The 26,361-nt window shown below is 43.8% G+C and overlaps 3 protein-coding genes across 15 annotated transcripts in view; 2 read left to right on the top strand and 1 right to left on the bottom strand.

Moving 5' to 3' along the window:
* TRPV3 (transient receptor potential cation channel subfamily V member 3) overlaps positions 1-7,475 on the top strand; it is a 25,978-nt gene extending 18,503 nt beyond the window's left edge. For 7 of the 8 annotated variants that reach the window (XM_072978604.2, XM_072978608.2, XM_072978609.2 and 4 more), the window contains 6 exons: positions 381-546; positions 1,023-1,089; positions 2,551-2,822; positions 3,850-3,962; positions 4,542-4,612; positions 5,718-7,475. In XM_072978604.2, coding sequence (XP_072834705.2) covers positions 381-546; positions 1,023-1,089; positions 2,551-2,822; positions 3,850-3,962; positions 4,542-4,612; positions 5,718-5,815 — 787 coding nt within the window. In that variant the 3' untranslated portion in view covers positions 5,816-7,475. Of the gene's footprint in view, positions 1-380; positions 547-1,022; positions 1,090-2,550; positions 2,823-3,849; positions 3,963-4,541; positions 4,729-4,837; positions 5,686-5,717 lie in introns of those variants that run through there. The other variant, XR_012080735.2, reaches the window with a different exon arrangement.
* On the bottom strand, positions 7,410-26,116 carry ASPA (aspartoacylase). Of its 6 annotated transcripts, none has more exons than XM_072978626.2 (10): positions 25,989-26,116; positions 25,328-25,420; positions 24,035-24,107; positions 15,290-15,444; positions 13,424-13,688; positions 12,059-12,254; positions 10,769-10,877; positions 10,182-10,289; positions 8,729-8,838; positions 7,410-8,014 (listed from the first exon to the last, which is right to left on the bottom strand). In XM_072978626.2, the coding sequence occupies exons 5-10, from the start codon at positions 13,663-13,665 to the stop codon at positions 7,817-7,819; spliced, it is 963 nt and encodes a 320-aa protein (XP_072834727.2). In that variant the 5' UTR covers positions 13,666-13,688; positions 15,290-15,444; positions 24,035-24,107; positions 25,328-25,420; positions 25,989-26,116; the 3' UTR covers positions 7,410-7,816. The 6 variants fall into 6 exon arrangements, with proteins under 6 accessions (XP_072834727.2, XP_078235285.1, XP_020664695.3 ...); XM_078379159.1 differs by having other exon boundaries at positions 10,769-10,862; XM_020809036.3 differs by lacking the exons at positions 15,290-15,444; positions 24,035-24,107; positions 25,328-25,420; positions 25,989-26,116 and adding an exon at positions 14,823-15,183.
* Positions 10,873-26,361, top strand: SPATA22 (spermatogenesis associated 22). The gene is made up of 10 exons (XM_020809030.3): positions 10,873-11,391; positions 11,539-11,679; positions 19,235-19,297; positions 20,164-20,292; positions 21,816-21,876; positions 22,093-22,188; positions 23,210-23,552; positions 24,084-24,213; positions 25,368-25,465; positions 26,016-26,361. The coding sequence occupies exons 2-10, from the start codon at positions 11,571-11,573 to the stop codon at positions 26,205-26,207; spliced, it is 1,221 nt and encodes a 406-aa protein (XP_020664689.3). The 5' UTR covers positions 10,873-11,391; positions 11,539-11,570; the 3' UTR covers positions 26,208-26,361.

The raw sequence follows: 26,361 nt of genomic DNA, 5'->3' as shown, positions 1-26,361 counted from the left end.
ATGATGGCTACGGCTGGATAGCTCAGTGGGTTAGGCCTCTGGGTGTGGAGCCAGAGGTTGCGAGATCAGTTCCTCCACGGAGCCTTCGTAAGAAGGGCTGGACGTAATGATCGAGAGGGTCCCTTCCAGCTCTCCACTTCTACGAGGATGATGAGATCAGTAGAGGCGATATTCAAACAGCATTAATGAAACATCAGGAAAGTGCCTTGCTAGCATCATGGTGCCCCTGTTCCTTGAATGGTTTTCTTTCTTTTAACAGTAAGGGGTTTATGGTTTCTGGGAGCCGAGCGCCTCATGGGCTGAAGGCCGGGATCAGGAACGTGGTCCAGACCAAATCAGGATCACTGACATTTTCCTCGTCTCTCCGTTGCCTCCGACAGCTTCATCCAGGCAGTCCTGGTCATCTTCTCGGTGTGCCTGTACCTGTTCTCCTACAAGGAGCACCTGGCCTGCCTCGTCTTGGCGATGTCCTTGGGTTGGGCAAACATGCTCTACTTCACCCGGGGTCTCCAGTCCATGGGCATCTACAGCGTGATGATTCAGCAGGCAAGTCTAGGGTTCTACGCAACGCCACTTGGGTCTGGAAAGCAGAGTTCAGCTGCCTCCAGCCACAGGCGGTGGTGCCTCGCGCAGTTTTCCTCAATCTCTAGCTCTTGGACTACATTTCCCATCACCAGCACCATGGGTATGGGTCTCTAGAAAAAGAGGATCCACCCTGGCTGGCAGACTGGGTCATCGGCTCCCAAGGATTGGGAAGACTGGCGTCTGTCCAGGATAAGAGAGTCCTTCCGGGCTTTCTGCCTGCAAAAGCGGAGCCTTGCCACAAAACTGTGCCTCCTCCTGGTAACGTGGCAGAGGCAAACGGTTTCCCCAGCTGCATCCTCCGGGTTTCCTGGCGCTGGCTGCGGGATCACAGGGTGGCTGAGAGGCTCAGGTTCGGGTCCCTGGAAGAGGCAGCCCTGTAGATCTAGAGAAGCGGCAGGGTTTTAAAGATAATCACGGAGGCGTCTTCTTCTTTCCAGGTCATCCTGCACGATGTAATCAAGTTCATAGTGGTGTATATCGTGTTTCTCCTTGGATTTGGCGTAGGTAAAGATGCTTTGATGGCTATTATGGGTGGGTGGCCACCGGGGGCCCTGCTCCAGGGGCTCCTTTAGTTGCAATGAACCCCCCCCCCAAAACGAACACGTCCAGGTTTTGTGAAACCTTTTCATAACATTGGGATACTGCACACACACCGATGTTGGCAAGACTACGGCTGATTAAGGGAGATGCAGCTCACAGGCAGGCGTTCTGTATGTTAGGTCATAAAACTGTGCGCCGCGGCTGTCATACCAAAGGCCGCTGGACACAGCTTGGTAGGTTACTCCGGCAGGCTTCCAGAGTTTCCACAAGACCCTTTGATCAACCACGGCCTGATGAAACTTTCTGTGAAATAGGAAAGCTTGCATCCTGTCATTCATCCAAGTCTTCCCAAGATCAAAATTTTAATCACCAGTCAGTCTCCTAAGGGTATTTCTACCGCTTCCTTGGAAATGAAAAACAAACCTGGTATCAAATGAATTGCAGAGACGGGTGGGTTTCATATTTCCCAAAGGCAATGGTTCTGTTTGAATAGTTTCCACAACGGCATTCTTGCCAGAAAAAATACCATCCAGTCTTGTATAAATCTGAATATTTTTTACACCATTCTGATTACTGTTTTAACGTTAAATAATCAGAATTCCACTGCTCTAATGATTATCTCATTAACATTACGATTCACAAGATAGGAGCCAAATGTATTTTTTTTTAAAGTGGGTAGGAAGAACAAACAGGATTGAGGCCGTAGCACACAGAGGTGGGAAATTAATCCCTTTCACCCTTACCCCGAAAGGCGCTGTCCTGGGGAGCCCCTTCTCCAGTTATACCAAGCTGCTCTTTCTACAGGAAGGAACCGGCTTGTATACTGAAAGAAAGACACTTTTCACACAACAAAATCATAGGAAAATCATGACCTGGAGATGAACCACCCCCACCACCACGTCCAGTTTTCAGCATCTGCTTACTTGAGAGCAGAACGAGAGTCCCATTGTTAGAGGCTGAACGCTGGTCATGTTCCAGAGGGGTGTGTGTGACTGACCCATCCTGCTTGTGAACAAAACCTGACCGGCAGACATCTTTGACATTTAAGAAACTCCCTCGTCTAAGGATGGGTTGTCTGTACAGTTTGTTCCCGGGTTCATTTGGTGAATAAAATGGTCATTCGGTTAATGGGTTTGGACGCTGAAATCAGAAAGCCAGACAAAAGGAAAACACACACCACTTGGTGGTCCTGGTGCAGAATCCGAACACAGGGTTGGATAATATGTTTCTTGGGCCACTAAAATATCCCCAGGATGTCGGTTTTGGGATCCTGTGCGATTCTCCCTCCAGATCAGGTTAGGGGAATAAAAGATTCCAAAAATCATCCTTGCCAGAGTGACCCCTGCTGCCCAGGTCTATAAAAGACCTTCTCCAAATGCATCATATGACCCTCTCTTTGTCTTTTCTCCCCACTCCTCAACACAGCCCTTGCGGCCTTGATTGAAAACTGTCCGGAAAACAGCAAATGCAGCCACTACAGCACCTTGGGAAGCATTGAGATCGAGCTGTTCCGGCTGACCTTAGGCCTGGGAGACATGGACATCCACGAGAATGCAAAGTACCCCGTCCTGTTCCTGCTGCTCCTCATCTCGTACGTCGTCCTGACTTTCGTCCTCCTCCTGAACATGTTGATCGCGCTGATGGGCGAGACGGTGGAGGACATCTCCAAGGAGAGCGAACACATCTGGAGGCTTCAGGTGTGTCTCTCGCCTGTGGGTCGGTTCGGCTGAGCCTTCCTGGTAGGGATGGGAAGAGAATCCACCAGGGCCTCGTGAGGGCAGGACTGCCGGCCGCCTTGTCTGACGCTTCTCTGGGATGGGCGAGTCTTTTACTTTAGTTGATGGAGAGAGGGAAGGGCCCAGATCCGGGAATCTCCTTGTACTGGAGATGGAAAGAACCCAATGTATTTTTTTAGGGGGAATGAAATGTGCGAAACACCAGAACAGGCTGCTTCTTCCCATCCACCCAACCCCAGGGCTTTGAGTCTTTCACTCCTTAAAAAGCCTCCTTTTGAATCCTTCTGTCTTGTTAATGCAGAAGAAGAGTTGCCAGCTTTTCTTTTCTTTTTTTTTTAAGGCTTCTTATCTTTAACTCCTGAGTTGTAGGACCCTCTTAGAAGTGGTCAAGGGCAGATGAGGGAGAAGTTGCTTTCAGTTTGTTTTTCTTTCTTAAAATGACCAAAATTTCCAGATACCATTTTATCCAGGACCAAAGGAACTTGTGGATTTTTTAAAAAATCTGTTTTAGGAGTGAGTGAAACAAACACATTCTACCTTTCTTGCGTTTTGGTGCCAGGATAGGTGTTACAGCTGACCCTGTAGATTAGTTTTGATATGCTCCCTATTTCCTCATTATTGTCCTCCAAAACAGCCATCCATATCTGTCTAACAAATGAATACACAAATAATATTAATAATAATAACGTACCACCAAGGGAATTCTGACTTACGGCGACCCTTTTCAGGGAGAGAGGATTCAGAGGTGGTTGACCCTTCCCTTCTTTCCGGGGGTGGCGCTTACCCTAGGCCCCCCAGGCAGGATCTACTTTACAGGAGGCCCAGTGGGGGATCCAAACTCCCAACCACTGACCCCCCAGGCAGAAACCTAAATGACTGGCTATCCAGCCAGCTTATGTGCTTAATTAAAACTTGGTTAATTTCCTGGTGTAGTGGAGTGGGCATCTTCTTTTTAACATGACACTTTTATTTTCACTACAATCCCTAGAGAGCACGGACGATTGTGGAAACAGAGAAACTTCTACCAAAGTGCCTGCGACGGAAATTTCAGCTCGGGGAATGGTGCAAAGTGGCTGACAACGACACCCGGTTGTGTCTGAGGTAACGGCTGTTCATGAGCAGAGCTGTGGGTGCCAGAGGCAGAGGAGCGCATGGCGCCGACCAGCATCGAAGCATAGCGTGTTAGATCAAGGCGTGGTTGCGTTCCCCTTAACAGGAGAGCATCCTGATGCATCTGAAGAAGAGTGACTGGAAAGAAAAGCTTTGATGGTTTAACTTTACATTCAAAATGTTATTTTTAATTATTAGATGCATTCCTCTTGTTTAACACAAAAGCGTTATTTCCAAAACCCAAATGTCATCAATTATTGATAATTTGCTGCCCTCTGTGACATCCCAGTTCTTATGCCTGAGGCAACCGCCTCATTCTGCTTAAAAGGTGGCTCTCTACACTTTTAGTAGAGAAAAGTGGGTAGGGAGACACCCACTTATAATTCTAGACACTTCTCCTCAAAACCTGCGTTCTTTTTCTGGATCGCCCTTGCACCCGTTCATTTCAAATGAGCTGGGAGCCATTGTTTAACATTCCGTGGACAGAAAAACCAAGTCCGTCCATCTCTATAATCCTAAACACCAGTCTTATATCAAATGTGATCCAGGCTTCATATTCTCTGTCACTAGGATCAACGAAGTCAAGTGGACAGAATGGAAAACACACGTTGCCTTCATCAACGAAGACCCGGGCCCAGCAGGTGACGGTTAACCTATTTGTCTCTCTAGAAATCAAGTCATAGACTTTTAAGGCTTTTGTGGGTGTTTGGTCCTGAAGGAGTGGGTGAGGGGAATCTCCCTTTGGGCAACTGGGGAGGTGGCAGCCCAAGAAAAATGGAAACAGAGAGAGAGAGAGAGAGAGAGAGAGAGCTGTATATTTCTAACTGTATTCATGTTCATCGTCTCACCTGTCCCAGGTACTGGAGGTCGTATGTATGCACGAACCTTTCCAACTTACTTGGGAGTGATGGCAGCAGTGGCCTAATGGATTTTAGTGGTGGGATCTGTCCCATGTGTTTGCACCCTTCCTCATCTGTCCGCGGGCGCCCACCAAAACTCTAGACTCACAACTGTTTGGGTGTTTTTTAATCTGGCCGACTCTGCACAGTTTACACACCCAAACAGTCTCCGTTGCTTTTCAACACTGTACGGGCCCACGTGATGCTGTGTACCCACACAAGCACAGTCTCCGGGCCACATAGTTTTAGCGCAGGTGTCAAAAGGGCCTCAGCACTGAGGTGCAACCCCTCAAGGTGACCATTCCTAAATCTAAACCAGGAGTTGCCCAGAAAACATTGTCGGCAAGATGTGGGGTTCACATGCAGGAGAGTCATATCCTGGCCTCTGCAGGTGGGCTTAGAAAAGTCTCTTGTCCAAAATTCTGGAGAACTGCCATCCCAGTGTAAACAGTCCTGTTCCGGATAGACTCTGATATCTGACTTGCGAGAAGGCATCTTTCTATATTTATCTTTTAATCAAAAATTTTTTTACTGTAATGAGGACTACAAATCTGGCTTTGCATATAGAAGGAGCCGGACACAATCCACGGCCTCCCCAGAAGTGGCTGGGAAAGATCCCCCTTGTCCGATACCTGGGAGACCAGGCGCCGGTCAGGACAGGCAGTAGTGAACCAGATGGAGAAAGAAGGGCCTCCCGTGAGCGGAGGCCTTTTCCTCACCTCCTGTACAGAGATCGGGTGGATTAAATCCTTAATGAATCAGTGGGATGTGCTTTCAGTAGAAGTTGCTTTTTTCTTTAGGAAGGGACACCATGCATCGAAAATCTGTTTTTGCTATTTCCTTGCAGTTCACAACAACATGCAAGAGGAGGTGTCGAGGAGTAACAGCAAAACGACCCTGAATACGTATGAAGAAATCTATGATTTGCCGGAAACAACTGTTTAGCTTCCCACAGGAGAAGAGCAGAGTGTGAAGGCCACCGGTGTCTTGACAGGAGTGTGACGGAAAAGGACGCCGGTGGCTGCAACTGTCCTCATTCCCGCTGCACTTTTTCTTTTCTTCCTAAGCTGGACTCTGGCGGAGCTTAAGCAAAGAGGAGGCCTGTCCTGGCCACCCGAATAGCCAAACAGATGAGAGGAAGAGTAGCAGCAGGGGTGGGAGCAAGACAGAACAGTGGCACAGAAAGCACAGAGCAGCTGCTTCGGGGAGGAGGGGATGGAGCGAGGGAAGCAACCAAGACCTCCCCCCCCCCCGGACAGCCCCGCTTTCCGGAGACTGGATGAGTGGAGATTGCATCCACTGGGTGATGCCTGCCTTGGGATATTCAGACCTTCCGCTTGGAAGCCATAAACGTGGGTCAAACGAGATGCTAGAGAAAATGCATACTGCCTTCTAAGTTAACACCTGCTCTGCAATCGAGACTTGGGAAATTAGCTTGTCAGAAAACGCATTGTGGCTCCCTGCAAGATATGGTGACATGCAGCCCTCCTTCCTTATCCGAGAGATCTCTGTCCGGTTATGGCAGACACGGTCGCTTTCTGCGCTTGACCTTCTGGTTAGCGGGAAATGGCGGGGAGGGCCTTTCCCCACACAACGGATGACCCGCAATTCTACCCACCTGGGAGATCTGCTTGCATTTGGATTCCTGCATCGAGCAGGGAGTTGGATCCGATGGCCTTCGAGGCTCCTTCCAACTTAATGATTCTGTGAAACACAGGCTTCTTTTTTATATTTATTCATTTGTTTTCTTCGCATGATGAACCCTCAACGCTGTTCTGTTTCTGGACTCTCACCATGTCGTGCCCATACGAGGAAACAAGGCCTTGCGAAAAGCGAACACATTTCAGATTTGAAGGGCAACCTCGGTATGAAATTTTCAGCCTTGGAAGTTCTGGATCCCTGCTTGCCCTGGCAGGCGTACGAGATGGAGGGGACTAGCAGGTTGATTGAGTTGTTAGTCACTTCTCTACCTCATCTTTCTTCTGACGAGTTCAAGGCAGTATATGCGGCTCTCTTCTTCTGCGCTTGGTCCTCACGCCAGCTCTGCGGAGGAGAGAGAACTGCACGACTGGCCCAGGTGAATTTCAGAGCGAAGTGGAGGATGTAACCTGGTTTTTCAAAATCCCATCTGCCACTCACTGTACTCTGTATATACTATTGGCTCCTGACACAGAGGTTCAGATGAAATGGGACTGAAAAGCTTTGGCTACCTCATTTTCTGCTTTAACTTTATCCAGGAAAATAAGAGTTATTTTGTCCGCAAGGGTATTCATTCAGCGGTTCCTGCAGATTGTGCCTTGAAATGCTCACTGAGGCCAAGTCGATGTCTTGGGATGTACGTGTGTGTGTGTGTTAAATCATGGTTTACATGGTGCCTTTGGATGTTTCTATAAACAAATGCAGACGTTGTTGCGACTGCAGGTTTTTGGAGAGCGTCTTATAAAACGGCGTCTCTCTGGAACTGTTGCCTCTACTTTCCGTGACGATCACTTCAGAGCCAAAGCGGGGGTTCGGACCTATTTGGGATGTTGTGACGATGTTGTCAGTGTGTTAAATAAATATTTATTGTAAATATGATAAATAAAAATTAATAGTTTTGTATAAACAGGTACTGCTTACAATTTGCCTTGATCTGGACATCTGAATATAGCACCAGTGAGTAGCAAAAGAGAGTGTGCCCCTGTTGTTACAGATATTGCTGTTAAAAAAGATTAGCATTTTTAAAAACTAGGAGGATTAACATACATTCATATCAGTAAAGCTTTTTGACAGTGCATACGGTCTTCAAAGTGCTCAGAGTACTTCTTAATATTAATATTACTTACAGTTATAAATTCACTTCTCAGTCTGAGTTATGATCTACCTGTTCTAGCCATCTTGGGTGAGAAGAGGCGAAAAAGTTAGCAAACCTGGTCCTAAACGTTCTGAACCAGTTAGAGAACTATTTTAGTTCTGAGAGACTCTGATGCCTCGTGCACTTAATGTTTCTTTTACCGTTTTAACAAACGCTTGTTGCTTTTCATAATAAGCCGCCTCGTTCACAAAGGCTGGGTAAACGGTGGTCTCTCCTTCATACAGGATTACCTCGCCTTCCATCGTTAAAAATATAGGGTCGCCAGGGTGGAGAGGCTGCCAGTCTTGATCCTGTACAATCGAGGGGGAAACAAGGAGGTTAAAAAGTCCAAGAACCAATGAAAACGGAATAGGTCCAGGGTCAAGGCACGTGCCTGTTGATGGGTCTCTAACTAAGCAGATCTGTGGGGTCAAATTGCACATTACACGCATGAAGTGTGTATTTCTGGCTAATGGCTAGTACAGCCCTCCTTCTTCTTCTTTTGGCTCCAGACCCTTATTTCTTTCTCAGGAGACTCAAGACTAACAGAGATAGGGCAGTATCCTGTAAAGGGACCTGACTGTGTGCCCGACTGGGCCTCTGACCTTCAGCAGGTCGTGGGAACAGCTTCTGCAGTTAAGCACTGCAACACAGGTACATAAGGGCAAAGGTCCTGGCCTGAGGCCCTGCCCTTTTACTTCCTGAGGACAACCCAGAAAACAAAGGAAACTCCATGGTTAACAGATATGGCGTGTGGCCGTCCTTGCTCACACCACTCCTCTAATGGCTTCTTAGGTCCACCACCACGAGAATCCACAGGTTCTCGTATTCCTACCCAGAGACGTGTGGGCTCCAGTTTCCCTGTAAAGAACTCTGGGGCAGAAAAGGAATGCCCTTCTGGATCCATCTCGGGCAGTGAAACTGCATTAGAAACACTTCTGTACACACCAATCACTATCACATTGTCGTTGTTCAGGGGTAGGATGATGGACTGCAGGATGGGGGAGAATAGCAGCTGTTTTTACCTGCAGGTCAGGGTGAATGAGAGCGGTAATCTCGTTGTTTTTGCCTCTCGGATAATCCACTTTCTCCACAATTTTGTAAGCCTCGATGGTGCAGGGAGGGAAGGCTTGTCCTGAGGGCGAAACAGAAGCATGTCTCCAAGGATTAATGTCAAAGACTCTTTATTATTTTTATCATTATTATTTTTATGAAACATACGCTTGATGTACTGACAACGGATGAAACCATTAACGTGATAACGGTTTGTAGGTAATTAATACTGCAGCTGGATCTGTTCACAGGAAAAAGCTTCTCGTTAAGAGTCTCCTCTTGCAGAAGGGTGAGCTCCTGAAAGCTGACCCAGATAGGGAGTGAGGCATGTAACGCGCCTGATCTAAATTCTATCTGAACAGCAAAAACCAGGGACCTTCATCGGAGGGTATAAGCCATGGCATGCATTCTGGCAACAATAGAATCCATTTAAAAAACTTCATTTTGCTCAGCACCCTATGACGTATACCAATTATATTTATCAGATAACACCGTCGCCCAACCATACCTTCAGAGGCAAGAATGGGAGCTGTGATCAGGAATTTTTCAAATGCAATATTATTTTTGCCTATTATTGGATTGTTTGAACTTCTGCATATGATTTGAACTGGATCTTTGTTTTTCGAATTCTACCGCCCGGCATGCCCCACCAATGACCTCCATTCGCCTCTCTTGCCAGCCACAGGGTGCCTCTGCCTTGTCGGTGGCTTGGGACTGAATGTCCAGGACAGGATGTTATTTCAGTCATGTCCTCATGGGCGTCCCAGAGACGGCTGGTCAGCCGGTCTGGGAACTGGGCTAAAAAAAGGTCTTTGGTGGGATCTGGCAGGAGTTCTTCAGGAGCAAAGAGTTATAGGATTTCTGCTGATACAGAGGTGCACAACAGAAAAAGTCTATGGGTTTTACACAGTGTGGATGTACGTTTTTTGGTTCCAAACATGCCTGAGAAGGAAGCTTGGCACTTAAGTCTCCATAATATGGGTTTGCTTTAATCCATGAGGGAATTTTTGGGGTTCCGTCCCTCAACTCTGACTAGTGCTGATGGGAGGAGCTCCAGTTTGACAGCATCTGCGGGCGGGGGGGGGAACGGGATGCTCTGTGGAATAGCCCAGGTACTGAAGGATGACAAGAACTGGAATCCAAAGTGGGAGTGGGGTGGGGGGCAGTGGAATGCAAGAACAAGGCACACCCAGAATCTGTTCTGAAGAACAGAACAGCTGGGAATAAAGAACACAAAGCACACCCCATCAAGAGGACTGAGCCCGCTCAGGAGCCACCCGAGAGAGGGTGGGAAACCGGTGTGTGTGTGTGTGTGTGTGTGTGTGTGTGTGTGTGGACAGCAAGGGGGATCCAAGAGGAGGGTGCCTTGAAAATTCCCTGAATTGCACTGCAGGTCCAGATCCCGACTGTGGACCACTGCCGTACCTGCGTTGAACATCCGTATGAAATCAAGGCCGTGTCGGACGATCTTCCTCATCTTCTCCAGGATGTCAGCTCTGAGAACCCCATGGGGCTGAGGACCAACTTCAACGCCTCCCCGGGAAAGGAGAGAAGGACCAGTTACTCTTTCAGAAAGCCAGCTGAGGGAGGTGGAAGCGTTTCTCGTCTCCTCTTTCCCCCCCACTCACGGTTCAGTGAAGCAAACCCCAGTTATGGGAACCTTTTGTGCACATCAATGCTTGGAAAAGTTACCTTTTTTTTTGTATTAGCACGGCCCAAATTCTCCAAAACGACCCAGTGTCCAAAAAGTGTAAAGTTTCCCCACTCTACGTCTCTTTCTCTCACACACATACACACTCAAATGCTCCAGACCAAGCCATTTTGCATTTTATACTTGCTAATCTTGAGTTGTTTCTCAATTTTTGAAAAAGACGACACTCCCCCTTTCCCCTAGGAAAGACTCTTTCTCCACTTCCTACTCTCTCCTTCATCTCCTAATCATCCTCACGGCCTAACCGGGTTGTGTCTTCCATCTTCCAGTCATCATACGTAGCAACAACAGTGACACTTACCCACAGGATGTTTTGCAACAGAGCGAGTTGTGGCGTATTTCAGGTGCGGATGTTCAATGAGGAAGACGGGGCAGACCTCCGGAGCCAGAGCACCCTGGGGGGAAAATATCTGTCGAGTGTTCGAATTATGCAAATACTATGAAACACAGATCGAATGAAAGCAGCACCCAGGTAGGTGTTCTCTGCAGCCCGCACTGAGACGGTGGCCTTCCCGTCAGTAGGGCATCGTTGGCAACTGTACAAAACAGGGGTTGGGGCCGGTGGTACATGCCATGCTCCAACGGACTTTGCCGCCCTCTCATACAAGGGAACACAATTCCCGTGTTAATTCGTTGGGAAGAGAAAACCCAAGGCAAGGGGGCTCCCCCCCTCCCCACCGCTTTAACCTCCCCCTTTTTCTTCCTTCTAGGCTGATTTGGGTCTTCTTATTAGAGGCGCACAGATCTTGAAGAAAGCAACCAACGCATTTCGACTTCGGCTATCATGTCAGTTTTCATCTACTCTCAACTGCAGAGTGAAGAGATGAAATTCAGCTGCAGCAGTAGCAGCTGGGGCACAAGGAGAGTTTGCTTGCGCAAGAACCCCCCCCGCAGAGGAAGCCAGGAAAGTGGCTACTGATGACGGTAACCACACCAAGTTGAAGTCTAAACACCCCAGATATGAATGTATTGTGTATTTGATCAGATAAACCTAAACCAGATCAACAGTAGCTTTATTTATTTATTTATTTTTAAATTTAACTGCTCTTCTCTCTACCTGTGTTCCCCTAGGCACATTGAATCACTCTGCTAAAGAGCTGGTTATGAAAAGGCCCTGCTTTCCTCTTCCTTTTGGGAGCCTCCTTGCTCAGTTTTGCAACCTGGCTACGAAATGCCCGGGCAAACGTCATCAGGAATACACCCTGCCTCCAGGTAAAGTTGCCTTAACAGCTCTTTTGAACCCGTGCCCACAACCTTGATCCCATGGAAGAGTTCCCAAAGTTGAATTTCAAAACTTCTCACACTTACAGGCAGGAAGTGAGCCACACAGGCTGTGATACTATCCTACAAACTGCACCAGAGCACAGAGTTCTGACTCTTGTCCTCTGAAGATGCCGGCCACAGAGACTAAGCGATACTGTTAATTATTCTCCATTCCACTTTTTAAAGAAGCATTTCCCCCCCACACACACCTCCATTATGGGGGTGTGGGCAAATATTTCTCTTTTTGAACCCTCTCTGGAGACTTTGCTGCTGATCCCACGGCCTCTATCTACAATACTGCGCTTCATTTGGGATTTGAACTATTTACCTTAATATAAGAGCACATCTGAATGGTAAAATCATCCCTGGAACTCTCCAGGATGAGAGTGCCGCCCATGTTGGCTGTCGTATTGTGCAAATCAAAGATGAGGTCGTAAGCGTCCCGGCTACCTTTCGGGCCAAATATGCTGTTTATTTCTTGAGCCCTTTGCACTTCGTATGGAGTATTTTCTGCCAGTGGCTTTCTGTCGGTTAGAACACAAAACATATATAAATAGGTTTCATATGTAAAGTGTCTAGAGTGGCCTAATAGCCAGATGGGCGGTATCGAAGATAGACAAACAAACACATTAAAACAATGTCATTTCTCTGGTGAAAAACAAATGGACTGGAGAGCTCACGATTAAAAGCATTACTTTTTAATTTCATACACCTACAAGACTTGGAAAAATTACTCTTTGGGATGACTGGTTCCAGAATTCCTAACCCAGCATGGGGGATTCTGGGGGATGTAGTCCAAAAACAGGAACTGTTCACAAGCTCTGCGGTAAACGAAGCACTGATTCATACTCTGCTTTTGTGCCGTAGCTTATTTTCCCTGGAATTGATATTCTTCAACGGATGTAAATTCCAAGTGGAATGCCCATTATGGTTTAGTACACAGAATGACGGCCTAGGACTCAGGAGGCCTGGGTTCGAATCTCCATGCAGCCGTGGAAGCTCCCCGGGGTGTGGAACTGATAAAAGCCACTCCTTAGATCTCTTACTTGCCTTGGAAGCCTTACCGGAGTGGCTTTAAGTCACCTCTGGCTTGACAACACCGAATAAAACGCCAGGCACGCTTTTCTGACCCTTAATACTTTCCTAATCACAGTGTGTGACTCTACTGCAAAAAATGTTCAAGAATATCTTTATAGGTTTACCTTCACATCCTACTTGAATCAAAGCTGTGGAACCTTGGATTTTAACTTAAAAGTTTCCTCCCTCAGATCATTCAGAGGCCAGAAAAAGGTGTATTTAGGGACCACAGGGCTCAAAAACTCCCAGCCAGTGTGGCTGCTAGTGTACCATTCCTACATCTGAAGGCACTCTGCAGTATTTCTTTTCCACAAGTGAGAGCGCGAGGTGTCGTTAGTCCCTCACCTTCTGCTTCTTCTACGTTTCCATAGTTTAGGCTCAGCAATTAACAGAACTAAAATTCAAAAGCTTCCAGTGGGGTTGTACTTATGTTAGGTGTCGGCGAAAATCAGAACACATGTGGCACCTTTAAAAGCCTCTTCCCATTTTTGTAGCTCCCTTTTCCGGAGGCAACAGAAGGTGAGCCACTGCCCAGAGTTTGCAAATGCACTCTGATCCCCAACAAGAGACACCCCACCCACCCACCCCCAAAAAATCACACACCACTTCGGCTCACCCCAGATTTTCCGTCTCGAACACCCGATTGAGGTCACAGTCGATGTATCGGCAACATTTCTCCACAGCTCTTGGGTTAGCCATGAACGGTTTTGTCTGCAGCCCTGGTCTCCGAATCTCGGGCTCACCCTCCTGTTGCCAGTGTTTGACCAGGAAGACCCCCGAGAGCTCATTGCCGTGGGTCCCCCCGAAGAGTGCAACCCTGCGGACAGGAGCTTCTTCTGCAAAGTGAGAGGAAGTCATTTCTCCGGAGCGGCTCTCAATACCTGCAGCAACAGATCCCGGAGAAAAGAGGAGAGGCATAAGAAGGAAGGACCGGACAGAAGTTTCAGCTGGCTTGTTTTGATCCCGACAGATCTTTACTTGGTCTATTGGGACTGGAAGATAATGAAGATATAAACATTTCCCGAGATGATTTTTTTTCCTCCCTCTACAAATGTGGGTGTTCCTCTATAAACTCTCCACCCTCCACGAGACCAGCCTTTCTTTTTTTAAAAGACTATATTTAGATAATCATATATAGAAATAAGCTGTGAGGGACTTTCAGTTTGTTATGGCCAGGGTTCAAGGCGAGAGGAAGGCTCCTCATTTCAAAGGAGGAATGGAAAGAATTTTTTTTAACAAATGGAAAGTTACTTTTTGGAGTTATAACTCCCAGAATCCTACAACAAGCATGGCCATCAGCTACACTTAAGGTCATTGTTGCCACAAAAGGAAATAAATTATCCTTAATGAAGTTTCGATTGTCATGCAATGGAGTTGTGGTGGTTTCAACTTATATAGTTGTATGGTTCAAAAGCCCTCTCTGGGTGGTTTACAACATCCTTATGCAAACAACAACTTCTAAGTTATTCCTTTATGAATGAAGGGAGGGAAATAATTCCAAGATAGAAGGGGAGGGAAAGTTAATTCCAAGTACTGTAACTAGTTATTTTCATATGCTTCCAAAACAAAACCATGGAGGGAAAACAGGTAGGAACACCGAGCATAACCAGAGCGTGGCTCAATTACATTGCTATGTACTCTGATTCCCAGAATCCCCCTGCTAGCATAACTGGGGGATTCTGGGTATCCTCAAAAAGCAACATTTCAGGCTGTGAACATAACAAGGTTTTTACACTGACTTGCCACATCCAAGAGGCTGAAATGAATGAGGTCCTGGCTGTTATTGGCGTCTCTCTGTTCGTCCTCCATCCAGCATCCAGAAACTCATCAAAAGTGGGGTATGGGACACCCTGTGCATCCCCAATCAATTACCTGTCATTTGCTATTTTCCATCATCCTGTAGGGTTGCAAAATAAAGACCATCTTTCCCCCACTCTCAACAAAGAGTGAATGCTTACAAAGATTTGTGTTCCTTCGATAAGGATTTCTACAGCATCCAGCAAAGAAAAACCCACCTGTGTGCTCACGGGTTTACAGGAAGATACAAAACTGGAGAGTGAGAGTTTTAAGGAGTCATCATGTCCAGCCCTGCAGTTTATCTCACTCAGTGCATTAACCTCAAGAGATGCTGTTTATTTTGATTTTATTACCACCACCTTTTCTCTCCTTCCCCAAGTCTGTAGAAATATAACCGTGCTGGATAAGGTATTAAGTCAGTCAGATAAGTTGTATTTCCTACCAAAGTACTGCTCGTGCTGTCCTTTGCCCTCATTTCCCAAGGCTATTAATTAACGAGCTGCTCATGCAAAGGAAATCAAAACAATTGCAAAACTGCCAGGAGAAAACTGTGCTTTTTGCAAAGCGTATGCCGTGTTCTGTGGGTCTTGAGCGCCTCTCCTGGGCCCATAGGTCTGCCTGAAATGCCAGTAATGCTTTCCAGAAAGCTAGATGAGGGGCAGCCCATCATTTTTGACGGATTTACCTTGTTTGACACGGGAGGGGAAGATCGCCCGCAGGAAGAAGCAAGCCGGACATGTTGCAATACCAAACACAGTTCTGGACAAAAGCCGCTGAGAAGAGCTTTCTCATTCTTAGAGGAGGCGAGAATGTATTTAACTCCTACTATCCCGACAGGCTCTGGAAAAAAAGAAAAAATAAAGGGGATCAAAATTGAACTGGTTGTGCAAAGAAAGCCCATTTCCTTCATTAATTTAATAATCATCTAATTTCGAATTGCAACCGTTCTCTCCCATTTAAAATTTTTCAATTACCATTCCTTCCTCCCACACAAAAAGAGATGCATGTAACACTTAACATTAAGACCACATTATCCACAGGATCATTATCCACTGATTCACTTATCCACAGTCTGAAAATATTAAAAATATTAAAAGCAAATTCCTAGAAATATATATTCCTAAAGATGAAGTTACTAAAACTGGCTATGAGAGGTGCAATGCTATGTATAGTTTTTGCTATAATCTGCGTTTTTCGGCATCCGCAGAGGGGTCTGGAGCCAATCCCCCGCAAATACAGGGTTTCCACTGTATTTCCAATCTGCATCATTTTTGCATATATTCATTCATAAATATCAGGTTCCATGTTAAAACAAAAATCTAAAAAAAATCTTTAAATTCATTTTGTGTGCACAGGTTTTTCAAAGCCCCGCCTCACAAAAATGGCCATTTCTCAATGTGTTTTTCACGTAATATGCACAAAAGTAGTTTGCAAATAACATCCGCACAGCAGTCCTTCTGTAAATAAACTCGTGCTTGGAGTTTATTGTTGTAAACTTCAATTTTGTTTTGCCACTTGCTACCAAGGTGTTGCAACAAACTTCGAACCTCCGTTCTAGGGCCCTTCTGTATTTATTTCTGCCATTTTGTCAAACACATTACTAATTGCATTTAATTAAACGCATTTGACAAAATGGCCGCATTCTGGCCCACTCCCTTGGCTTCTATCACGGTCTGCTTTTCGTTCAAAAGCCAGCTCACTTTGGAAGATGCTTTAAAAAATCTTATTTTGAGGAGAAAAGTTAAGATCTCCTTACATAAAGGAATAAATATAGTCTCGTTAGGTTCAGGGGGGCGTTGATAGAGGATTGCTGGCTTTATAGGTGACCAAACTGGGAGCCAGGAGTCATGAATGACCTCTGAAATCTTCGAACACGTTACAATCATTATAAAAAGGTCCAAAAATATGAAACTAAACCAGACAAAATCATAAACGCGTTGACCGGTATTATATAACAAACCTAAATATCAATTAAATATTGATGAAATGTGTATATTATTCCTAATATTGCTGTTTTTTGCAGCTCTGAGCGTGCTATTTCAGAGATCATCATTATTATTACTATATTGTTACTATTGTTACTTCTACTGTTTATCTTTTATTTATTTATTTATTTATTTATTTATTTATTGTATTTATACCCCGCCTATCTAGTCATTTTACTCACCTAATACTAGGAGGAGGAGCAGCAATAATAATAATAGGGGAAAAAGTAGGGGAAATAATAATAATAATAATAATAATAATAATAATAATAATAATAATAATAATAATAATAATAATAATAATAATAATAATAATAATGATGATGATGATGATGATGATGATGATGATGATGATGATGATGATGATGATGATGATGATGTAATAACAACATGTGCCGATATGAGCCCATAAAATAATTACTATATATATATATATATATATATATATATATATATATATATATATATATATATATATATATATATTCATATTCACAATTGGAAGCTTATTTTTCTCTCCCTCAGAACTGCTTTGATTTTAATTTTCCACCGGGTGCAAAAAAGGGGGGAATAAAGGAAATAAAATACTGTTTCTTCACAGAAACAATTTTTTTTAAAAAATGAAGGGAATTCCTCACAAGTATGATCAGTGGAGTGAATGAAAGTGCTGGGTCAAGAATTAAGCCAATTTTTATAGTTAAACTCATCTAGAAAAGTGGAAGAAATAAAATGAAACCTGTTAAAACTGGAGTCCTTTAGATGGGGAGTCTGAGGGCGCCATTTTGAGGGAAGCTCCCCAGGGCCAGTCGACGGTGGAGGAAAACTCTGATTTTTAATATTCCCCCCCCAAAATATATTGCCTTTTTAAAGCCTTTCTCTTGATTCTGCAGGTGGTAAAACCAGCCTTTCCTCATCCTAAAATTTTTGGGTTCAAACGAAGGAGGCAGAAGGAAAAAATAGTCCTTGACTTAATTTTCCCTCACAGAAATAAAAATGCACAAAAGGCCAACAACCACAAGACAACACCCCCCTTTCTGAGGTCCCCTCCTCTTGATAATAATAAAAAATAATATATAATAATAAGGCATTCTTTAGGCATTCTTCAGCCCCCCCTCCTCTCTCTGTCCTGAGGTGAAGAGATTTAAGCATTTTTCCCGCCCTTTTCCTTCCACCTCATCCTAATAATGAATGGGACAGAGGCTTTTCCTGCCTCACGAGCATGGATTTAGGCTCTAATTTAATTAACTCTTTGATTAATTAGACTATTAAGCCACTGGACAGCAAGGTTTACACTGGGTATAACAGATTTTTTTAAAGTCAAAGACAATACCAGTTGAAATACTGTACATGGAAACACTTTGGGTATAAAAATCCAAAGCAAAAGCAGCCATAAAGCCAAAGAGCAATAAAAGTAGTAACAAGTGTGTGTTTTTAGCAGGCTTTATTTATTTATTTATTTATTTATTTATTTATTTATTTATTTATTTATTTATTTATTTATTTGTTTGTTTGTTTGTTTGTTTGTTTGTTTGTTTGTTTGTTTGTTTAAAATGTTTATATGCCGCCTTCCTCCTAAAGGACCCAAGGTGGCATAAAAGTGTTCAAAGAAACAAAGTTAAAAGCTAAATAATCAGTTATTACAATATTTTTAAAAGTGTTAAAGAGATATCGTATTAAATCACTCCAAAACAGTCTATGAAGAGCCGTATTTCAGACTTCAGTGAATCAAATATTTTGATTTTTTTTCTTTTTTTAAAAAGATCCTAATATATACATAACAGATTATATTTTAAAACACACACAGAAGATGCCTGTACTTTTAGAAGAGGCAGCCACGTTAATCTGTGCAAGCCAATTAGGCAAAAAAATAAATAAATAAATAAATAAAAAAAGAAGACAAAAGCCTTGTGGCACCATAAAGACTATGCAACACACAGGGTTTTTTTTAATGTGTTAAAATTTTTAATATTCTAAATATTTTAAACATGGTTGAACACTATCATAGAGTTCTCCATTTCAGATCATGAGCAGTCTTTGTATATTAGACAAAGGTGTCAACTGGAAACTATTGTTTTAAGGGAATAACGTGTTATTTCTCCCACTATTTCCTTTAATAAAACACATTTCCAATAAAAAGAAAAAGAACATACATTTTGCCATTTTCATTTTGGAAAGAAGATCCCGTATTCTATTCAATATATTTTGTCCCTGATAGATCTGCCTTTTAAAATTTCATGCATTTAGGATTTCATTTTTTTAAAAGTATATTACATAAATATTTTCTGTATTTCCATAGAACCTAACAGGATTTGCTTGACAAGCAGAACATTTCCCGTACATTGTGTAGTGTGTGATTTGCTAGTTTTGCATATGTATTGTTTACATCCCTCAGCACAATCTAAATAACTGTCTTAAAAAGCATGCTAATTTTTTGTATAAATCTACCTTTCCCCCAGCGACCATGCTCCAGAGGGACTACAACTCCCATTTGCCCCAGATAGCATGCCTAACTGTTAGGGGGTGGTGGGATTTGTTGTCTCCCCACCCCCCACCCGAGGGTGGCATGGATGGGGTGCCTGATCTCAAGAAGCAAGACGGGTGGACTCAGTAGACTCAAGTTTATTGTATGGACTGTGTTTCGACAGGTATTGGGGAGAAAAAAAAGATGAAGAGGAATTTCGCAGACAGCTCCGCTCGTAGTACTGCAGGTATCTGTATTTCATCGATGCTGAATTTGCGATGCAAATAACAACAACACGGAATTTCACACAGTGCGATCATTAGTTGCAGATTTCACAGATCACACCATCAGAGCTACTAAAAAAACAGCAGTATTCTGAACAGCAGACATACACTGCTGATATTTAACAGATATATACTGAGGTTTTTGGTCAAAGCTTGTATCTGTTCTATAGAAGCAGTCGACGTTTTTATAATTCTGATTGACTGTGCCTGGTATATTTGAATAATACTCAATTATTTATTTATTTGAAACCGGATTTTTTTTTTAAAAAAATGAATTTTCTGCAAAAAGTTTTGTATTGGGTTGTATTTTGCACTATAAAGGGGTATTTCGTAGTATCCACTGATTCACATATGCACAACCAGGAAATATTTAAAGTCTTAAAAGAAAAATCCCCAAAATCTCTTTCTAATGATTAAGTTAGCAGAACTGGCCACTAGAGGGAGACAGAGACTATGTGTACAGTACTGTATAGTGTTTGTTATTATACTAGTGTTTGCTACAATCTGTGTTTTTCATCATCTGCGGGGATACTGCAGATATGGACGTCCTACTGTACATCAATTAATGAATGCGTCTCTCCTTTTCGTTCTCTCTCCATTTATATACCTGCTGCCCCATCCATGAAAAGCAGATTGTAGGTTCCTGGAACAACAGGAAGTTATATTTTCCTTTATTCTTTTTTCTGTTGTTGTTTGACTCTCACATTTGTTGCAAATTAGAAGAATGCACATGTTCTATTAATGTTTTTCCCGTTTATCAACTATAGATGATTGTTGTAACTTCCCAGTTGACTAACCACACATTCATGTTGCAACCTCCCATTTTCAGGCTGTCTACCTGTCCCGCTGTTCAATCAGAAAAAAAGGAACCGGCAGCCCCTCACTTCAAACCCCCCTCAAAATGAACCAGGTATTGGCCACCCAGCAGATAATTCTGATTTTTCTGCCATGCTGGCAGGTAAGCAGATGACATGATTTTGCTGCCCCCCCACCTTATCTATCTGTATTTCTTTAGCAGGACACATAAATCAAACTTGCCATTCATTCTGACCTATTGTACTTGCACGTTTCCAGAAATACAGTGAGTGGCAAAAATAATTCCTCTGAGTTTAAAATTAATTTAGTTAACAATAGAACTTTCTGCCCGTGGCAGGATTTACATTCTTGTCTTTATGGATTAAGGAGAAGGTTGGCATTTTAATGCAGTGTAACTCTGCGCTTTCTCATGCAGTTGACATTCCCGGCTCGTGGGTTACAGGAAGGAACATTTCTAGTGCGCCTTCGTACAAACGATATCTGTCATCTCTGATAAGTCCGAAAAGGCTACTATGCAAAGTTCTGCCAGGATTAATTATTGTAATAATAATTAATCCTCTTTGTGGCTCGTTCCAGGGGAGGGGGCAAAACTTAGCGAAGAAACTTCCACCTTTCAATTGTGTTCTGCTTTTAAAACACTGTCTTTGGAAAAGAGTTAATGCTTCAATGTGCAACTACTATAAAAGCTTGCTCACCCAGTGCTTTTCCCCCAGCTTGTACCATGCATGGTACTTACCCAGATACAGGAAACTAATAGATCATACTGGTTAAAAAAACAATTACATTAAGAGAGGCTAAATCTAGCCGTGGCTATTCACCACTTCAGAAGCAATATATTCCCAATTTCCTGGCACTGAGATGGGTAAACTATATGAGGAATTCTCAGCGCCACATCCTTCCTGAGAGTGATATTTGAACAGAAAGCTCTTTGGTGAGTATGTAGAGCTTCATGTTTCATCTTAAAGGTTGCCTTTAAATGCCACAGGAGGGATGTGGGGGAAAGTGAGTGACCCCCATCCACATAACGTGGCTCCAGGCATTCATGTATAAGCGGCATCCATAAAAAAAAGCTATGCCCTTTATGTATTTGACTTATGTTTTTTATTAACATTTACAAACAGGATCTCAAACCGAATGTTGCAGCATAGAACATGCAGGGGTGCCTGCCAGCCGTGATCTTCTCTACCACACTCTTATTCCATCTCCACACCCCAGTTTTCTGTCCTCCCATCTTATTTTACAACCCGAATTGGGGAAAAATCTGTTTTACTTGCTTAAGGGTGGTTATTTTCAGGCATAAACCCCCTTCAAATAGTAATCAGAAGTGCAAGGCTGGCCATTTCCTGTTTTTTTGCTTTTTACCAGCTCTTTCTAGCCAAGAATTGGGGCCCTGAATCCAGTGACACTGCCTTCCCCTGTTCTATCAGAATCACATCTCTGGAACACAATTTTTTTTTTAGCTTCTAGTGATGGTGCTATCTGTGATGTATAGTTTGATCCTTCAATGTTGAGGAAGTGTGAGCATAGGACGTTCCTGGCCTGGGGTAAAAAAAACAGTATCACATCACTGAAGACAGTTATTTGCCTTTCGCTAGACACACATTAAATATAACCAAAATCCTAGATTTTTGACTAACCGTTCCTTTATCCTTTCATCTTCTAAAGATTTTGGATGGGAAACAGCAAATCCAGAACCAGACCAGTTACAGAGAACAAAAAGCACTGAGTACGTAAGCAGAGGGATGGTGGGGTTGGAAACAAAACTTTTGAGCCAGTTGTTTCAATAGATTTTACACTGCTGCATTCCTCCAATTTAAATGTATTATAATTCAAATTTCTAAAAGTGATGGAAACCAATCCTGTCTAATGGCACCTACTGTTTTTGAAGGTCCATGTTTCTTCATTAATTCATGTCAGCCTCTATTCTTACATCTTTTTAAAGCCCAGCAGATCATCCTATTCCACCTTCTCTCTTAAGACACCAGAACACGCCAGACTCTGCTAATATATCACATGGAGGAAGCTTAAATAATTGGAGGTTGGTAGCTTTTCCTACCTTGTACATTTCTTTCAGTGTCCTTCCGGTGAGTGCTCATTGGAAGGACAGATCCTGAAGCTGAGGCTCCAATACTCTGGCCATCTCATGAGAAGAGAAAACTCCCTGGAAAAGACCCTGATGTTGGGAGAGAGCGAGGGCAAGAGGAGAAGGGGATGACAGAGGACGAGATGGTTGGACAGGGTCACTGAAGAGACCAACATGAATCTGACCCAACTCCGGGAGGCCGTGGAAGACAGGAGAGCCTATCATGCTCTGGTCCATGGGGTCACGAAGAGTCGGACACAACTTAACAACTAAACAACAACAACGTTTCTTTGCAAGTGAGGTCACCATATTTATTGATCTCAGAGCCAAATAGAAGTCTTCCTTTGCAGTGACACTTGACGTCACAGGATGTCCTGCATTAGTGCCAGGAGCTGTGATTCTTTGGTGGTTTCTTCCCAGTGAAACCAGTCACTTTTGCCTCTCTTCCCAGTTTGGCTGAAAAAGGCCTAAATTCAGCATCCTTTCAGCAGGATTGCTGTTTGCAGTAAATGATTGGAGAATTAAAACCGAGAACCCTCGAGACGAGCGGGTTTATTAGGCGTACACTTTCATGGACGGCTGCCCACTGTCATCTAGCAAAACAGCCCGCTCTCCATGAAAGCTGAAGCCCCCGGAAGGCCCTTAAGGGGCCACAAGACATTTTCCTGCTTTTGCTCCAACAGCCTATGATGGCAAACAGAGGTCACAGAGAGATAGTCTTGTTCTTTGTGGAATTAAAGGGAAGGTGAAAAAAAAATGGACTTCATTGTTTAGGGAGGGGTGGGTGTGTTCAAGTCTTTACACCTACAGAGAAAACTAAATACACAGGCCAGGAGGGCAGCTCATAGACCAAAGAACTGAGGCACTGCAGCGCAAAAAATTTAGGAGTGAGTGCCATCCGACGGTCAAAGGATATTGTTATAGGCTGATATACTGCAGGTCATAAACTCACACAAACTACTGTATTTCAATGCAGACAAGAGGAGAAAAGTGCTGCTGGTCGTAACATTTGGAAAAAACAAGACTTCCCAGCTTTCGGGCAGGGAAAAGAAAACAGAAAGCTTTCACAGTTTGAGAACCACTTGGGTGGCTTTGAGGGAGCAATGCCACAGAAACTAGCTGGTCACCCAAGGGCCTCCCCCAGCAGCAAGACAGGAGCGGCAGAACAAAGCTATGCAACAGCAGTCCAACAGCCAACGGCATCGAACAACATGCCGAGAAGAGGCCCACCCCGCCAAAGTGCAATATATACGTTCAAACAGAATCAGTGCCAACCAAAAGTTCATACAGCCACTCGCCCAGAGGGCAAAAGGATCCAGGTAAAATTCAAATGCATAGTTAACTTTTCTTTCTTAAAATAAGCAGGGCCCGCACACCTCCTCAACAAACTGGCTGTTTTTGCTGCTCACTTTTAACTTATTCATTGCAGGGTTTTGTTTTTTTTCTTAAGACAATTCTGGACATTAAAGACTTTAGCAAAATCAAATTACTTCCTTGACTGAACTAGTCCTTTCCCCACTTTTAACCATCTTGTACAGATTTTTAATTTAAAAAAATTAAGATCTTATTTTCCTTTCTGCCAAGTGAGCAAATTTAGATTAAGCCAGTTTAAGTTCCCACACCAGCCCACGCTTTTGCCCTGACGTAAGGATAATGTGAAAATTGCTTTCCTGTGTTTGGGGGCAATGTCTTCCTTCCCACCGCCTGTCCTGGGTCATCAGCGGTTAGCCTGGTCTGGGGTGGCAGAAAACCAAATGTTTTTGGAGGGGGGGGGGAATTAAATACCGTAACGTTTACTCACCTGAATTCACACTGACTTGAGGTCTTGTTCATTTGTCTCCCTGGGAAAGCAAAGCCTGGCAAATCAAGCCAAACTGAAAGAAAAAGACAGTTCTCTCAGAATCATCTCTGTCGTCATCGAAAGCATGAAACACTGGAGTCAGTACGCTGACAAAACCCCACTGTTGTATGAGGTTTTGGGTAAGTATCAGAGCGCACAATAGATTCTGTGTCTGTTGTTATTATTCACTGGACAGAGGAATCCCTAAGACAATTGCTGCTTTTTCCCCTCCTGATATTTTAGTCAGCAAACTCAGCTCTGTGAATACTGGGCAGTTCTAGGGCATGGCTGTAATGGAAAAAGAATTTCATTTCAGTTCATGTGTTCATAGAGATTTTACAAACATTACCAAGGACGGGAGAAGAGGGTGACCTGTTAAGATTATTGCCAGTCACACTGCTTTTAAGAGGGTGGTTGACCCAATAGCCAGAAAAGGAGCCAGCGGGATCCCTGGGGTTGGGTGGGCTTTTGATAGAGAACTACGTACCTGCCAAGGTGTGAATGCCTAAGTTTGCTAAGTCCTGTCATGAGGGAAGGGCATTTATATATCCTCAAAGGAGAGGAGAAAAGAGGGCCCACACTAACAGAAAATTTGCACATTCCAGTGTGCGTTAAGAGAGATGGCAGGTTTAGGAACATGGGTAGAAGTGGAACAGAAATACAAGACACCTTCACATATATACTGCAACGAGGAAGACTCTTTTCACCTAAATGAGGAAGACTGTGATTATACGACCCGTGGGCTTGTCAGGAGAGTAGCTGTCAAAGTCCCCACTTGCATCGTGCTCTCCAGCAAGGATAGGGAATCATTATATTCAGCTGCCTAATGACAACTAAAGGCAAATACTAACTGGTGTTCTTAGCAAAGCCAATGAGAGAATGGTATTTTCGCAAAATCATCAGATTGTTTCTGCACAACATTGCATACTTTCCCACAAATGTCTCCAGTTCTTCCAGCTCCAAAATACCAGGATGAGCGGCTTTAATAATCTGAAGGACTTGATGGATTATATACATCTTTCCTAACCATCAGGCAGTCCTTCTCTACTTGTCTTTGTGTCCATGTACACACACATACACACTCACAATGTCAAGGCCTTGTTTCTCTCTCATAAAGGACATTTTCCTCAAAGTAAACTAAACTCGAACTGGAGAGGACAGATGGTCTTCCTAGCTGGCATTTGAGATTTCCACCCCATTTCTCGCTTCTTAACAACAGTGACCTTTAGAAAGAATGCTTTATTTCAAAAATACCTTTATGTCTGCAATCTTTCCGCCCTCCCTTTCCACGCAGGTGTTCTGGATTCTGCAGTCACTCCAGGATCATACGGTGCAAAGACTTTCCTTCTGAGAGACGGAAAGGAGAGCGTGTCATGCGTATTCTACGAGATCGTAAGGGTTTTCCATATTTATTTAAAATTATGCTATGCTGAAGAAGCCACCAGTCTGTAATTTTTCATTACATGCTATTACTTTTTTTAAAAAGGAAACCAAATCTTAGGACTGAAAAGTGAATGATACAGAAGTTGAAAATTCGTCTGAAAATGCCCCCAAAGGTCTTAAAATACCCATTTAAGCCTTTGAAAATAATTGGAAGATGTTACTTCTTACACCAATAGAGTAATTTCGTTCATCGGGGTTACACTTCTTTTGAAATCTAGTTTTCTTTGGCCAACTGATAACTAGCGACTCATAGTTATGTTAGATATATCGTGTTAAGAGTGCTCTCCAGTGCAGAATAATATTAATCTTAGAACTGCAGAGCTGAAAGGGACACAAAGGATGATTGAGTCCAGCCCCTTTCAAGGAGGCCCTGGGAGGAATCGAACTCCTAACTTCTGGCTCCACAGCCAAACGCCTGAACCCCCGAGCTATAAGGAGCGTCTTTAGGGTTGAGAAAAGGAAAGGCTGTAACCTTTGATATATTTGCCTCCGTCGTCAGGATCGAGAGCTACCACGACTCATCAGAGGCCGAGTCCATCGGTGCGTGGGAAACTACGACCCGCAACGGAAAGTCTTCAAGTGCGTCTCGGTCCGTCCTGCAACGGTTCCTGAACAACAAACCTTCCGGGACTTTGTCCAAGTCGCTGACAGGGAGATGGGCAAATATGTGAAAATAAGCAATGAAGTTTAAGCATCCGGGTTCCGCCCTGTCAAGGAGACCCCATCGGAAGCCTTAACTTGAGTGCAAGGTATTTCCTCCTGTCCCTTTTTGTGTTTGAGATCTCCGCCATCATCCTCATTACACGTTGCTTAAAAATAAAGTAGTTCTAGTTTGTTTCCATTGA

Source organism: Pogona vitticeps, chromosome 7 (assembly GCF_051106095.1).
Source record: "Pogona vitticeps strain Pit_001003342236 chromosome 7, PviZW2.1, whole genome shotgun sequence".
Lineage (NCBI taxonomy): Eukaryota > Metazoa > Chordata > Lepidosauria > Squamata > Agamidae > Pogona > Pogona vitticeps.
This window is presented reverse-complemented; position numbering and strand designations above follow the sequence as displayed.

Excerpts from the sequence above, each read along its gene's own strand:
- ASPA (XM_072978623.2), bottom strand. The coding sequence starts at position 14,616 with ATGGAGGACGAACAGAGAGACGCCAATAACAGCCAGGACCTCATTCAT. Across the intron at positions 10,290-10,768 it reads TGTTGCAAAACATCCTGTGG|GCGTTGAAGTTGGTCCTCAG; the intron begins GTAAGTGTCACT and ends TTTCCCGGGGAG. Across the intron at positions 8,015-8,728 it reads TCATTCACCCTGACCTGCAG|GATCAAGACTGGCAGCCTCT; the intron begins GTAAAAACAGCT and ends TCGATTGTACAG.
- SPATA22 (XM_020809030.3), top strand. The coding sequence starts at position 11,571 with ATGAAAAGGCCCTGCTTTCCTCTTCCTTTTGGGAGCCTCCTTGCTCAG. Across the intron at positions 11,680-19,234 it reads GGAATACACCCTGCCTCCAG|GTATTGGGGAGAAAAAAAAG; the intron begins GTAAAGTTGCCT and ends GTGTTTCGACAG. Across the intron at positions 25,466-26,015 it reads CATGCGTATTCTACGAGATC|GATCGAGAGCTACCACGACT; the intron begins GTAAGGGTTTTC and ends CTCCGTCGTCAG.